Below are 15506 nucleotides of genomic sequence, written 5' to 3'. Positions count from 1 at the left end.
TGATGTTGGAGGTGCAGCAACACAAAGCAGGAGTTATCCTGATGCTGGAAGACATTTAAATGTGAGGGAGAAAAAGGCTGGGTGACAGCTGGCATTGTTCAGCAGAAATCCAAAGCCCAGTTGTATTGCTGCAAGAGTTTGTCCCTCGAATATCTGCTGTTACAGTGAGTACCCTACACAACAGTACTTTATGGTTGGCATGTCACACGGTTGTTTTTCCCAAGAATAGTTGCTAACATTCTGAAGCCAGCTTGGTTGAATTGGTTGGCCTTCCAAATCAAGTTAAGCTGCATCTTTCAGGGGAATTTAAAGATAGGATTGGTTAGCATGACCAAAATTAATTATAGATGTCTTCAGTTTTGCACAGAATATACTTGGTAATTAATTTTACATTGATTCACAATTTTCCCTTTTACAGAAGCCAGAACTCCGTCTTCAGGACCTAGTTTACTTACCGTCTTCCTTGGTATTTTATGCATTGCTGCACTGATGTTACCAACACTTGGGGAAGCTGAATCGATAGTGCCTGTCTACCTCCATTTAAGTGTTAATCAGAAACTAGTAGCTGCTTATGTTTTAGGTAAGCCCATAAAAAATGTACGTTAATGGATTCTGGTTACTGTTTAAAAAGGGATTTGGAAGACATAAGAGTTGAATTTAGAATGGCTACATGTATTTTTATGTTTCAGAATGAACTGATGTTCTTCGTGTTTCACTGTTGCAGTCATTACATTTCGGTTATCTGCCTGCAGGTAGTTCTCAGCCGGCCTGAATACCAGAGTCTTGGATTCCTGCATCGGATGCTGTCTCTTCTTCCATGACATCAGGTTGTCAGGGGTATAAAACATGCAGCCGACGCCATTACATCAGTCTTTCTTGCCATGCGGTGCCCGAAGCAGAAGCAGTTCGCAAGTGCCGGTCGGCCGACTCCTGAAATTTTCGTTTTCGAGTTTCAGAACTGAAGTCTTCAAAAAAGCTAAGTACCCCATTGGGGGGGCCTTTTTCTTGCTCTTAACCGATGTCTGTAAAAGTTAACATTTGTCTTACCTGTGGAAAGCAAATACCTCATAAAGATTTTCATCCGTACTGCATTCTTGCTTAGGCCCAGACCACGATGTCCCTCGCTGTTGGTTTTGTGCCTTATTCAACCCCCGAACTATTCATCGTCTGTCTATTTTTGAAGCAAATTATTTTGGTACTCGGAATAACTATCCAGAAATGGCTTCGGTAAGCCATATGACTACCGATATTCTGAAGAAACATAAGGATAAAGACAGAGACAGAATGCATAGGTCCAGAACTGCCGACGACACTTCCGTTAAGCTAGTCGCCCCAATCCGGTACTCAGTGAGGCGCTTGTGCAGCTCCTGATACCCCCTACTTCAGATTCGCAGGCCTGTACTGAGACCCATTCGGAGTCCGGTATGCCGCAAGATGCTTCTTCGACTATGGAACCTGCGGATGTCTCTACCTTGGATGGGTCCGGAGCCACTGTGCAGGCACCAGCTTCTGAGGGTGTAGCTTCTGAGGGTGTATTCAGGCCTACAGATTTGCATTTTAAACCGATGCCATCTTCTTCATCCAGGCCTAAAACTCGGCCCACGCCTAGAAAACCAACGTTCAAACCACATGGTCAGGCCCATATGTCTAATGGCTGAAGACCTTATTACTTTAATTAGGGGAAGCCAGCCTTCCCCCTCTAAGAGACTTAGAACTGATTTTCCTTCTTATTCTTCTGATCAGGATTTTGATATTTCTGTTACTTCAGATAACCAGGATTTGCCCTTATCTACCTATGAGGATTCTGATGCAGAGGATTCCATTCCCTCTGCTTCCCCTCCAGAAGATTTTTCTTTTGGTGAAACCTTGCACACTCTTAGGGAGCATTTCTGCTGGGAATGCCAGGATTACTCTGACTCCAAAAAGAGGCTTGGGGAATTCTTACTCCTTCCTCAACACAGGCCTTTAGCTATCCCTCCTGTTCTGGACATTGTAGATGATGCCTTCTTGGAATCTAGCCTGTCCCCAGACACTTTACCTCCAGCTCCCAGAAAACCTGACAGGTATTACAGAGTACCTGACTTTCACAAGTTCCTCTTCAGGAATCCTACTGCAGATCCAGAGACCATTTCCCAAGGACCAAAGGGCAGTAAGGCTACTGCTGCCAAAAATCCTACCCCTTCTGATAGAGATTCTAGAGCCTTGGACAGATTGGGTAAGAAGATATACACTTCTACTACTTTGGCCATTAGGGCTTTAAATTGCCAGTTTCATGTATTTAAAGTACCAGCAGCATATTATGGGACTGCTTAAACAGAAAATTATGTTGATTCCTGACAGTGCTGAACACAAAGAATTACAGGGTTTAATGCATGAACAAGTTGGTAAACATACTTTGCAATGTGGTTTTGACTCTTTAGAAGCATCTTGCAGGGCTGCTGTCACTGGGTCTGTACTTAGAAGGCACGCTTGGCTTAAGGAGCAAAACTTGCCAGATCATATTAAAGTTAAATTACTGGATGCTCTCTTAAACCAAGACCACCTGTTTGGCAACAAAGCAGAAGAAGTCTTCAAAAAGATGGAGGAAAAAGCTAAATCTATGCAAACTGTTAAAGATTTCCTGCAAGTGCAGCCTCCCAGATTTAGTAGGTATTGGCCTTCAAAGAATTGGTCCTTTCCAGTCTCTTCCAGGCCTTCTCAGTCCAAACCCCAGGAACAGCAGACCACCTAGGTTACAGTCTCAGGCTACACACAGGCCTAAGCAGTGGGGGGCTCCCACTTCCAAAGCAGGACGTAGCAAGACACCCCCCTATGGAAAAATGTCACAATGACTTAACCTTAACCCTTCCAAGCCCTGCTCAACTGCCTGCTCCCTTAGGAGGAAAGCTCACCCTGCATACAAAAAACTTGGAACTCATTACCCAGGACAAATGGGTTTTAAATATAGTTTTCCAAGGATACAGATTCCACTTCCATACCCTACCAGCCCCAAACGGTTGGCCAGACCTATCCCCAAATCAGTGGGCGGAGGCTCAACAGCAGGTTCTCTCTTTTCGAAGTATCAGGGCTATTCAGCCTGTCCCAGCAGAAGAAAGGGGACAAGGTTTTTATTCAAGACTTTTCCTGGAACCCAGAAAAGACAGCTCCTGGTGTCCTATCCTGGACCTCTCTATGCCAAACACCTTTATTGGTAATCCCAAAATTCAAAATGCTAACACTTCAACAGCTGCTTCCTATGCTAGGCAAAGATGCCTGGTTGGCAACCTTAGACTTAAAGGAAGCTTACCTGCACATTCCAATAAGGAAATCTTGCAGGAAATACCTACGCTGCAGGGCCGGCCCCATGCACTATCAGTTCTCTGTTCTCTGCACTTCCCTTTGGCTTATCTACTGCACCCATGGTATTCACAAAGCGTCTAGCTCCAGCCATTGCATTTTTCAGGCAGAGAAATATTCACATATACCCATACCTGGACAATTGTCTGATTCAGGCAGGAAGCCAGGACTTGCTATTAAAACATCTGGCATTCATAAAGAAACTTCTAACCTTACTGGGGTACACCATAAAGGAAAAGAAATCTCACCTAGTACCCTGCCAACAGATTGTATTCCTGGGAGCAAGTTTGAACACAACTTCCCAGATAGCTTACCTCACTCCAGAGAAACAAGTTTATTTGACAACCTACTTCAAACTACTGGCCACAAAGACCCAACTATCTGCAAGGAAAAGTTTGCAAGCTCTGGGGTTCATGGCCTCTTGCATTCTACTAATTCCATATGCAAGACTGCATATGAGGAAACTACAATGGTATCTAAAAAGCCTATGGTGTCAACATTCTCAGGACCTGGAATCAATGATTCCTATCATTCCATGTATAAAGACAGAGTTCCTTTGGTGGGCAGAGGCTTGCTACCACAACAAGGGGCTCCCTTTCATTCTGCCCCCTGCCGCCCAAACCCTAACAACAGACGCATCAGACTGTGCATGGGGGGATCACTTGGCAGGGCAGTGCATTCAGGGCAAATGGAACCCGAGTCAGATGCACCTGTATATCAACATAAAAGAAATGTTAGTTGTACAGAATTCCCTGACAGCCTTCAAAGACCACATCCTTCCAGGACAGTTATTGGTAAAGACAGACAACACCACAGTTATGTGGTACATAAACAAACAGGGGGGAACTCACTCGTACCCTCTCTGCAGACTGGCCATGGCTCTGTGGAACTCAGCCTTGAGCTGCCAGGTGCACCTACAAGTTCAATTCCTGCCAGGCAAGCTAAATTCACTGGCAGACGACCTAAGCAGAAATCTCATGGACCCACACGAATGGAAATTGGAAACAAAAATATTCAACCTCTTGAGGAACAGATGGGGGGCTCTAGAGATAGACTTGTTTGCCTCCCCTCAGAACTACCAATTGGACAAATTATGCACAAGGACTTCCCACAGTCAAGCTTGGAAAGTGGATGCCCTGTCCTTTACCTGGGAAAGCCTCTCTGTTTATGCCTTTCCCCCTCTGCCTCTTCTCTCAAAGGTTCTGCTAAAGATCAAACAGGACAAGCCAAGGACAATACTGATTGCACCAGACTGGCCTTGCCAGCACTACCCCCTATTGCGCAGTATGATACTGCTGGAGCCATGGCACCTACCACAGACACCTTTCCTGCTGTCCCAGCAGGCGGGCCAGATTCTGCACCCTCAGCTTCAAACCCTGAACCTTGCAGCCTGGCTAATTCCTTGAGCTGTCCAATAGCATCCCTCAGTAAGCAGGTGCTAGATGTCATTCTGGAAGCAAGGAGGCCTAGTACTAGAAAATCCTATGCTGAAAAGTGGAAAAGATACTGTTTCCTGGAGCCAGACTCGGGGGATGGGCACATCGGTGCCCAGCTTACCTCATATGCTTCAGTACTTAACAGAAATGCTCCACAAGGGCCTATCCTTCTTGTCAATTAAAATTCATGCCTCTGCCATTTCAGCACATTATAATACTGAACCTCCCCTCTTCTCTCACCCCCTGCTAAAGCAATTCCTCAGAGGGGCTAAAAATGTAAGACCCCCCCAGGCGAGCCCCTACTCCAGCCTGGGACCTTCACTTTGTATTGGAAAAACTCACTCTCCCTCCATTTGAACCAGCTGCCACTGCAGAGTTGAAATTCCTTTCTTGGAAAACAGCCTTCCTTCTAGCCATCACTTCAGCAAGAAGTGTGTCTGAATTACAGGCCGTCATTGCAGTGGAGCCCTTCATTATCTTCCATGCAGACAGGGTTTCCCTCAGGACCAGTCCTTCCTTTATGCCCAAGGTGGTGTCTAGTGTGGCCCTAAATCAGACCATTAATTTGCCTACCTTTTTCCCGAATCCATAAAACAAAGGAGAACAAATACTGCACACTTTGGACGTGCACAGACAACTTAGATTTTATTTGGACAGGACTAAGCCTCTAAGAAAATCTGAACAGCTGCTAGCTGGCTTTGCTGCAGGGGCAGAGGGGAAGGCCATTTCAAAGCAAACCATTTATAAATGGATAGCCCATTGCATTAATTTCTGCTATAAGCACCATGGAAAACCTACCCCACTGGGGATAAGATCACATTCCACCAGGGCTGCATCTACCTCTGCAGCCTTTTTCAGAGGAGTCCCTACCAGGGACATACTAGAAGCTGCTACCTGGAGCTCTGTAAATGCCTTCACCAAGCATTACCACATGCCTATTTTTTCTAAATCCAGAGCTGGTTTTGCTACGGCAGTCTTGCAGGGGTTAAAAGCTGGCCCTAATGCTCTCTAACTTCATCCTCCCTTCCTTAGCTTTGGGAATCAACCCAAATATAATGACTGCAACAATGAAACACGAAGAACATAGTACAGTTGTGTACACTTACCATAAATGTAGATGTTTGAGTGTATTCACTGCTGCAGTCATGGTTACCCTCCCTCCAGCCCCCTGACTTCTCTTGGCCCTACCTTTCCTTCTTGTTTTAAGCTTTCTGGTGTATTTGCTTTTTGATGGAGGTGTAACATAACATATAATTGCTTCCCATTTTGGGGGCACCTGACATCTGGGGCAAGAAAAACTGATATAATGGCGTCGGCTGCATGTTTTTATACCCCTGACGACTTGACATCATGGAAGAAGAGAGCATCCGACGCAGGAATCCAAGACTCTGGTATTCAGACCGGCTGAGGGCTACCTGCAGGCAGATAACCCAAATGTAATGACTGCAACAGTGAATACACTTGAACATCTACATTTATGGTAAGTGTACACAGCTGTACTTTTTACCTGAAGCCAGGTTCCCTAAAGCCACCAATTCAGACCAGGCAGTCTGTCAAGAAATACTGGGTTTCACAAAACACAAAATGTTTTACTTGGGGGGGGGGGGGTGCAAGCCTCTCCTGCAGCCACCCCTAGTTCTGTTTAACTATATTTACTAACTCTGAGGTCACTACACATTAGAATAAGTTTTGTTTGGTATCCAGAGTGTTTGACTTTTGAATTCTGGCATATGTGATGGATTAACAAAACACTGAATTTTAAACTAACTAAGGTCCTTTAAACTCCTGAACCATGCTATCTTCAAACTCTTCAGATCATATTACAGTTTGTTGGTACTTGGACTTTTATACTTATTAAACTTTGGGTGTCGTTATTCAAAAATGTGCTTGACAAATAGGAGGAATTTTTAAATATCAGTAATGGCGTGACTTATGCCACTTTGTTCTGTATTTTATTTTATATCCTGTAATATATTTGCCAGGTATAAAATGGGCACAAACAACTGAAAAGCTGATAAACCAAAGAATATGAAGCATATATATATGTGTGTGTGTGTGTGTGTGTGTGTGTGTGTTATCATTACAAACCCACATGCAGGGTCCTCGTTTTTTATGGTGTATTTATATGTAGATGCGAATAGAAGGTCTGTGGTAAGTTATATTTGGCCAAGTATTGGACAAGCTCCTCATCACTGTGCTTTTACTCCATCTGTCTCAATTACCTTTAAAACCCCCAAGAACTACAGTCGTGTGGCAATTGCATACTTTATATCCATCACTCCCTCTGTGAAGTAATATTTCCTAATGTTGGTCTTTAATCTTCACTTCCCAGTTAACCACCCGTATCCTTATCCTTGTTCACTTCTGCATCAGTGACTTGCACTGAATAATGTGGTGCATGAGAAGTTTATTTCTTGTTTCATTTTTTTCGTAGTGTTTTTATCATTGGTGCCCTGAGACATTCCTTGTATTCCATGTCCTCCGTTTCCTTTGACATAACTCTGCTTTATACACTGTCCTTGTTCTTCATATCTCACTGCCATTGAAACCTGCAGAAACTAGTACAGTATTTCAGGCCAGTGCTTCACCAGCTCTCATTGTAATGGAAAGATGACTTCTTATTCACTAGTCCATATCTTTGACATTGCACCAAGGTACTATTTTGATTTTTGCCACTGCTTTCTCAAATAACTTTGCATGATTCAGCTTTCTGGGTGCTGCAGCATTAAAGTTATTATTCTTCTATGTCTATTGTAAAAGTATTCCTCATAGTACAAGGCCCTTAAGTATCTCCATCCAAATGTGCAGAATTACACTTTTTTATACTAAACCCCAGCCATCCTGTTTGCCCATCCCTGCAAGCAGTGCAGTTTTATTTTTGGTGATCGTACTTCCCAACCTCTTAGCTCAAAAAATCTGGAAAAAAAAAAACAAAAAGTAGTGGAGGAGAAAGGCCTAAAGTTAAGGACAGATTTTATATATTGCTGTTATATACTTAGAATGTTACCAGAGTAGCAGGCTTTAAATTTGCATACATTTTTTTGAAGGAATGTGAAGCCTAAAACTTGAATGTTTGTCATTATTTATTTATTGCAATCCACAATTATTTTCCAGAATAGCACACATTGTATAAAGAACAGAGCAAAAATATGATATTCTGGACAGTGGAGAGAGACAGTTTGGTAATGACTGACCCATTCTTAACAAGTACTCCAGTCTTGTCGTCCAGCAGGATTACTTTATTCTGTAGTTGTAGTGTGATATTAAACACAAATATGCTAACAAGATCAGTCCCTGCAACTACACTTGTGTCATTTCACCTCTCCCCTCAACTATACCTCTCAACTGTCCAGATTTACACAGAATATCCAGAATTTTTTGCCTCGTGTTTTTGGTCTGCTCTTCATAAAATTTATGGTTTTCTGGATTTTTTGTGGCAAATCAGTGAGGACTGAATTCACTAAATAATGACAGGCATTTGAATTTCAGACTTCACATCCTTCAGAAAATGCATGGTGACACAAGACCTTCTATTATAGCAATGTTCTAAGTATATAAGAGTAATATTTAAAATGTGTCCCTATTTTTGGGGCTTTGCCCCCCCCCCCATTATTTTTGGCTATGTCCAGATATTTTTTTTGTGCCAAGAGGTTGAGACCTTTGTCTCCAACACTACACTAACTGTTGTGTCCTGCCTTGTGTCAACTAACTTGATACCTGTTCAGCTGTATAGTGTAAACTGATAACATCTCTGTACGAGTCCAGGCTGCTGCCCATCTGCTGGTGATTTGTATTCAGGAGCTCCAAAGGTTTGCCCTGTAGAATTGTCTTTTGAACATTTTCCTTAGATGAAAGTAAGGTTGGGCAGTTTGTGGTTTTCTGGACTTTTCTGTGTGCACGAGGACAGTTGCTTACATTCTGTATTCCTCTGGTAGCACAGTTTTCCCAAGGGCATACCATGCCATTAGCCATTGGATCATAGAGCACCTCTGCTAGTTCTCTTATGTCCCAAAAAGTATTCTCCAGAAGTTCCCCTAAGTTCTTTCTGTACTTCCTCACTAGTAATCTTCTCGCTTGTTTTCCATACTTTCTGGCATACTTTTGTAAATGCATAGATAAACATCTCTTTTTGGTGTGTCAGCTTATTTTTTTTCTGCTTATGTCACTGCCTGTTGATCAGGTTCTCATATTTCTTATGCTCACACTTTACTCCTTTGGACAGCTAATTCTGTAGGGCTGCATGGTTCCTGATAACTGAGTCTGATTTCCCCTGCTTTAACCTCTGATATTCTTGCACGCCCCCCGTTTTATCCTTTTAATCTCTGTTAGCTCATTCTTTAGACATGCTGACTGTCTCACCTTTCCATACTTCCTTCTTTACCTTATACAAGTAGTCACTCATTATCTTTCTCTGTCTGTAATACCCCTAACAGTTTTTGCACTGTGTTTAGTTCTTTCATTTATTCTTTATGCAATTTAACTGACTATTCCTCCTGGGTTGAAGGCTTCCATGTAGTTCCTCACGTCCATCAAAGTTGTCCTTTCCATTCCTTCCTGTGGGTCACAAAACACCAGAATTTCATCATTAGCAGCTATCAACAGCTGTAGCTATGCCCTGTAATTCCATTCACACTGTCTGGATCAGATTAAGAACATTGTTTTCACTTTTTGGCATCTTCACCTTCTACCCAAATCCGGCTTCCAGTAGAGTTTCTGCATTTCCCTTTTCCTTCATTAGCCTGGCGGTAGACACCTCCCATATTTAGCATTAGACATATCAGATGTAATATTGGGAGCCCTTTTTGGTGGGTCTTTTGATTTGGTTATCCTCTCCACCAATTACAGCTTTTTTCTCAGAACCTCCCCACCTTCAATATGTTTATATACTGGCATGAATACATATGCCCCATGCCATTGAGTGCCAACTTAAAGAAACACATGTACCCCTCTACTTCAAGTATTAATTGTAAGTTCTACACTCACCCCATAAGCCCACCACTTCTTTTGTGTCACATACACAGTTTAGATCACCATCTCAATGCACATCACTGAAATGTTCCCGCATTCAGTGCCTAAAACTGAAGTTATTTGCTTGCTTGTTTGGCCTCCAGCTAACATGACAAGAGCAGCATAGGCCTTGTTCTGTATTGCAGGAGGGGAGTACTAGATGAAGCACTGTCATAAGTGCCAAGGGTAGAACCTAGCCACCCTCTGACAGTGCAGGGAGAAGATTCTGGCATACCCTGCTACCATATGAGTGGCAATGGCTAAGAGTTCCTTATGTGGGGTTGAAAGGAATGGCAATGGCTCAGAGTTCTTCATGTAGGTTTGTATGGAGTTTCCCAACTGTAGCTCTAGATTTCAACTTAATCATTGCCAGCTGGACCAAATTACTAAACACAGGCTTCATTTATGCCCTTCCACTGTTAAATCATTTCAGAAAAATGTCCACCCAGTCTCTACCAGTGCTGCTGTGGCTTTGGCTTTTAAGCAGTAGAGCCCACACCTATTTTCCACTTCATCAGATAGTTGGATGTATAAGTGGGAGAGGTGGATCACCAGCTCCCACCTTCAGATTTCATCCTGGGGTGTAGGCACCACCCAGCACGAAATGATCAACTAGACTAACAATCTCCTACCTCCTCCTGGAGAGAGATCTCTAGAGTCTCCCACCCACAGGTCAGGGCTACTTATAGCTGAGGAATCCCCATCCAGGGTCTCTCTCAGGCCTAGTGGGATCTATTGGACCAGATTTGAGGGGGTACACATTGTTCCATTTCTAGGGCTTATGGTTCAGGGTCTGGCTGGCTGTCAAACAGATGTTTGGTGTCTGATTAAGCTTGATTTGCAAGTGCATTAGCATATCCTTAGAAACATGGCACCAATCCTAGTACATACCTCACATGCCTCTGCACTACTCTCAGCAGGTATGCTTACAAATGCTGGATCAGGAATACTGTGAGGTGACTACATCCACAAGTGCTGCAGAAAAAAAATGATCATACCTAAACGGATTTAGAGTTATCTCCAGTGGCTGTATAATAAAGTGCCACAGGGAACTAATAGACAGCAAAAGAAAATGGCAGCTGCAAAGGAGAGTGCCTGCGCAGAGGAAGGGACCATGAAACAGAAGTACCCGTCACCAGACAACTAAGTACACAGCTAGTTTGAGAATGTGTAGCCACAGAGCTGAAATGCAACAACTGCAGCTCAACATGACCAACAGCCCCATATGGACCACCACCAATCATACCACATCACACCAGCCAGCTAGAACTGTTGGCATTCCTCCTAGCCTTGAAGACCTTGATGTTAACACTGCTTCTAGGGTTTGATCATCAATTCGCTGTATGTTATTTGAAAAAAGAAAACAAGGAGTTATACATTCATGCTCTCTTTGCAAAGAAACAATGCTGATTTGGCAGTGAACCCTAGACAGACTCATCACTCTCAGTAGTTCCTATCCCAAATGAGGTAAATATACATGACACAGACTAAGCTATTGCAGTCCTTTTCTAGATCTGTGAATTCTGACTGTTCCTAAATGTAGGGCCACCAGAGGTCAGTCCACTTGCTGCTTAGGAAAATGTAGTCCTCCTCTTTTCTTCTCAGGTTAGAAGGAAGGTGGCAGTCAGTGCATTCTTTAACCTGTGATATCAGAAACTCATATATGCTTTCCCAATCTTCCTGTTGATTACATTCCTTATCTTAAAATTCAACAAAGGAAAACTATATATAATGTTTCCACCCTGTGGAAACCAGGAAGAATGTGGTTTCAGGGTCTCTAGTTTCTTGGGATAAAAGAGACTCTTCCAGTCGTAGGAATGGAGGTTTCCTATAACTTTAGTAACAGAGCCTTGCTTCTGAAGTAGACCTTCTCATCCCTCCATCTCCCCAAACTAGTTTGTCAGTAATGACTGAGGCTACCAGGAAGCCTGCTACTCAACAGACATACTTCCAAATGGAAAATGTTCTTCGTGTTTTACTGTTACAGTCATCACATTTAGGTTATCCTGCCAGGGGTTGCCCTCAGTCAGCCCGAATACCAAAGGCTTAGTAGTTCTGCGTCGGTTGCTGTTGCTCCAGGATTGACGTCAGGTCGTCAGTGGTATAAAATCAGGCAGCCGATGCCATTACATCAGTCTTTCTTGCTGAAGAGCCCAAAGCAGAAACAGCACGAGTGCCGGTTGGCCGCTATCTGAGTTTTCATTTCCGAATTGAAGTGGAAGTCTTCTAAAGCTAAGTACCCCATTGGGGGACCCTTTTTTCTTGCTCTAACTGATGTCAGAAAAAGTTAACAATTGTCTCGCCTGTGGAAAGCAAATACCACACCGAGACTTCCATTCTTACTGCATCACCTGTTTAGGCCCAGACCATGACGTCCCCCGCTGTCGCTTTTGTGCTTTGTTCAATACCAGAACTATATGTCGTCAGGCCCTTATTGTAGCTAGATATTTTCGCTCTCAGTCCTCGAATTCCAATATGGCTTTGGTAAGCCATCTGACTACCGATCTTCCTAAAAAACGTAAGGATAAAGACAGAGACAGACCGCACAGGTCCAAAACTGCCGACGACACTTCCGTTAAGCTAGTCGTCAGTTCTCCGGTCCTCAGTGAGGCACTTTTGAAGCCCCTGATGCTCGCTTCTGTGGATTCGCAGACCGATACCATGACCCTTTTGGAGTCCGGTATGCCACGATACTCTTCTTCAACTAAGGGTCCTTCGGATGTCTCTACCTTGGATGGGTCCAGAGCCGCTGAGCAGGCACCGGCTTCCGAGGAAGTACTTCTTACTACCGATACTCAACACAGACCGACAACTTCTTTTGCATCTTCAGTTCTTTCTAAAACTACCGAGTTTCTATGTGTATATGAGTATGAACCACATGCAAAAAAACAACGACCTAAGCTCAGGCACCTGCTTCCTTACCTCAACCTCAAATGTTTAAAATGGCAGAAGACCTTATGCTTATTAGGGGAAGCAAGGCTACCCTTTCCAAAAGAAAGAGAGACTTGTCCTCAGTAGTTTTATCTGAACAGGAGTCTGATGACTCTGATGCATCTGAATATGAAGATGTGCAACCCCTCTCTGCTTATGAGGCTTCTGATGCAGAGGAATCCATTCCTTCTGCCTCTCCACCCAAGGATTTTTCATTTGGGGAAACCCTTCATACTTTAAGGGAGCATTTCCAAAGGGAATGTCAAGGCTATCCTCAGTCAAAAAGAGACTCGGGGAATTCTTAGATTTACCACAGCACAGACCTTTGGCCATTCCTCCTGTCCTGGATGTTGTGGATGATGTTTTTATGGAATCCAGTTTGCCTCCTGACACCCTTCCTCCTGCTCCCAGGAAACCTGACAGGTATTACAGAGTCCCTGATTCTCTCAAATTTCTTTTCAACAATCCTACTGCTGACCCAGAGGTTATCTCTCAAGGACCTAAAGGAATTAAAGCAGCTTCAGCTAAGAATCCCACCCCCTCAGATAGGGATTCCCAAGCTTTAGACCGATTGGGGGAAAAAGTATACACCTTTGCTACTGTTGCAATTAGAACATTAAATTCAGTTCCACATGCTGAAATATCAGCAGCATACCACAGAACTCCTCAAACAAAACATATTTGGTTCTGTCCTTAGAAGGCATGTTTGGCTTATGGAACAGACCTTGCCAGACCATGTCAAATCCAAATTATTGGACGCACCATTGAACAAAGACCACTTATTTGGCACCAAGGCAGAAGAGAAGAGGTCTTAAAAAAGATGGAACAAAAAGCTAAATCTATGCAGACAGTTAAAGACTTCTTACAGGTCCAGCCTCTGTGGTTCAGAAGGCATTGCCCCTCCAAGCACTGGTTCTTTCCTGCCCCCTCCAGGCCAGCTCAGCCCAGACCCAGGGGAAACAGACCCCTAGACAGCAGCCCCAGGGAATGCAGAGATCTAAGCAATGGAGTTCCTCCTCTTCAAAAACAGGGAGTGCAAAGCCACCCCCTTATGGTAAGAAGTCACAATGACTTTACACCTCCACCCCTTACCTCTGCCCACCTGCTTGTGCCCCAGGAGGAGAACTCTCCTTCCATGCAAGCAACTGGGCCACTGTTATCAACGACCGATGGGTACTCAAAATAATGTCCCAGGGATACAAATTTTATTTCACACTCCGCCAACCCCAAAAGGGTTCCCAGATCTGTACTTCAAGCAGATGTCTGTGCTGTAGGCACCTCTTCCCCTTCACACCTTCAACTAACATTATTGTCTTAACGTCTGTTCTAGTAGTTGGACCTTTATTGTTGCATCTGACTTCTGACTTTAGCCTTTTGAACCTTTCCCATTTTGTGCCACTAAATGTGGGTTTGGAGGTTAGTTTAATGGTTAAGGTGTTTACCTCACAGACACAGGGTACAGGGTTTGATTCTCACCTTTGAGGGAATTGGCTGAGCTTAAAACTGCCCACAAGGGCAGCTAGCCTAGTACTTACCTATGAATATATTGTTGGGGGTTCATCCTATCTGTAGGGCCCATGAAGAAGGTCCTCATTGTTAATATTATAAATACTTCTTTACCATATTGATTTAGCTATGAGGAGATGCTACTTGGTGGGTCATATATACCCTCCTGCCATTCCTCCTGTGTTTGTATAGTCTTCATTGATTAAACTCTGTTTTGAACTTTCCATTAAATTGGGTAAATATATACTTGTATGTTTGTGATACATTATTACAAGGGGTAAGTAATTCATATTTTATTCAGATTTTTGGAACATTATTTGGCCATGAGGGCACAAGGCAAGTGAGCAAACTAGAGTCTTCCACCATGGGTAAAAATGTGAATTACCCATGACGCTGTCATTGCATGCAGTGGCTCTGTTTTAAAAAGACCCCTCTTACATTTTGAAGTATCACCACTGCGTAATGCAGTCTCCTGTTACAGTTGTAGCTCTTCATGCTGATGCATGCCAGTAAGGATGGAATTAAGATACCCACCACATATGCTGCCCATGTATGGGGCAACACATTCAACTCACTGTTTGTGTGCAGTTTGTGGCACAGTAATAAAGCTGTCAGAAGCTTTGCTTTAATGCACCAGATGGACACTTTAAAGTAAAATAAAACTTCTTGATATTTTAAGTATGTAACTTTGCTTAGTGTTAGAAAAAATAACAGAATTAACTATATTATGTGTTTCTCTATTATGCTTCAGGAAGAAATGACAGTCTTATGTTCTTTAGCTGCAGTGATCTCTTTTTCAGTGCATCTACCCAGAGGCATAGCTAGGACAGGGTACAAGATGACAGGGGGCATGATCAGTATTCTGCAGTACTGAATGCAGATACTACTGTTGTGGTCAGGGCTGAAGCTTTTCAGCACTCTGTGTATAATATAGTGCAGTAGTGGCATTCAGAACCGAGTGATGATACTGCATTTGTGATTTAGACTAAAGCACTTCAGAACTCTGTATGTGGAACTTAGCTCTTTCGACTCACTTGTCACATCTGTAGCAACTGTTTTTGCACATCCTGACAGTGCTAAACATGAGTTCAGTCATAGCCAGTGTATTCTACCCCACTCATTGAACCCTCTGTTGGAGCAGGTTACCTTAATTTGATTTTCCAGTTAGAATTCTGTCAAAGAAGTGATAGCTTGTGCAGTGGTGCTGTAGTTATAAATCAGATGAGTAGAATGACTCTAATGGGATGATGAATCCAAAGGATAAGTAGTATTTCTGTCCATTTAAAAATC

At 43.3% G+C, this 15506-nt stretch overlaps 1 protein-coding gene across 2 annotated transcripts in view; it reads left to right on the top strand.

Moving 5' to 3' along the window:
• Window positions 1–15506, top strand: part of MOSPD1 (motile sperm domain containing 1) — a 765007-nt gene that overhangs the window by 677805 nt on the left and 71696 nt on the right. For both annotated transcript variants that reach the window (XM_044057571.1, XM_044057572.1), the window contains exon 5: window positions 419–580. In XM_044057571.1, the coding sequence (XP_043913506.1) occupies window positions 419–580 (162 nt within the window). The remainder of the gene's footprint in view (window positions 1–418; window positions 581–15506) is intronic.

Source organism: Protopterus annectens, chromosome 15.part0 (genome assembly GCF_019279795.1).
Source record: "Protopterus annectens isolate FY-2018-M chromosome 15.part0, PAN1.0, whole genome shotgun sequence".
NCBI classification, from domain to species: domain Eukaryota; kingdom Metazoa; phylum Chordata; order Ceratodontiformes; family Protopteridae; genus Protopterus; species Protopterus annectens.
Note: the sequence above shows the minus strand (reverse complement) of the source record. Positions and strands in the feature narration are given on the sequence as shown.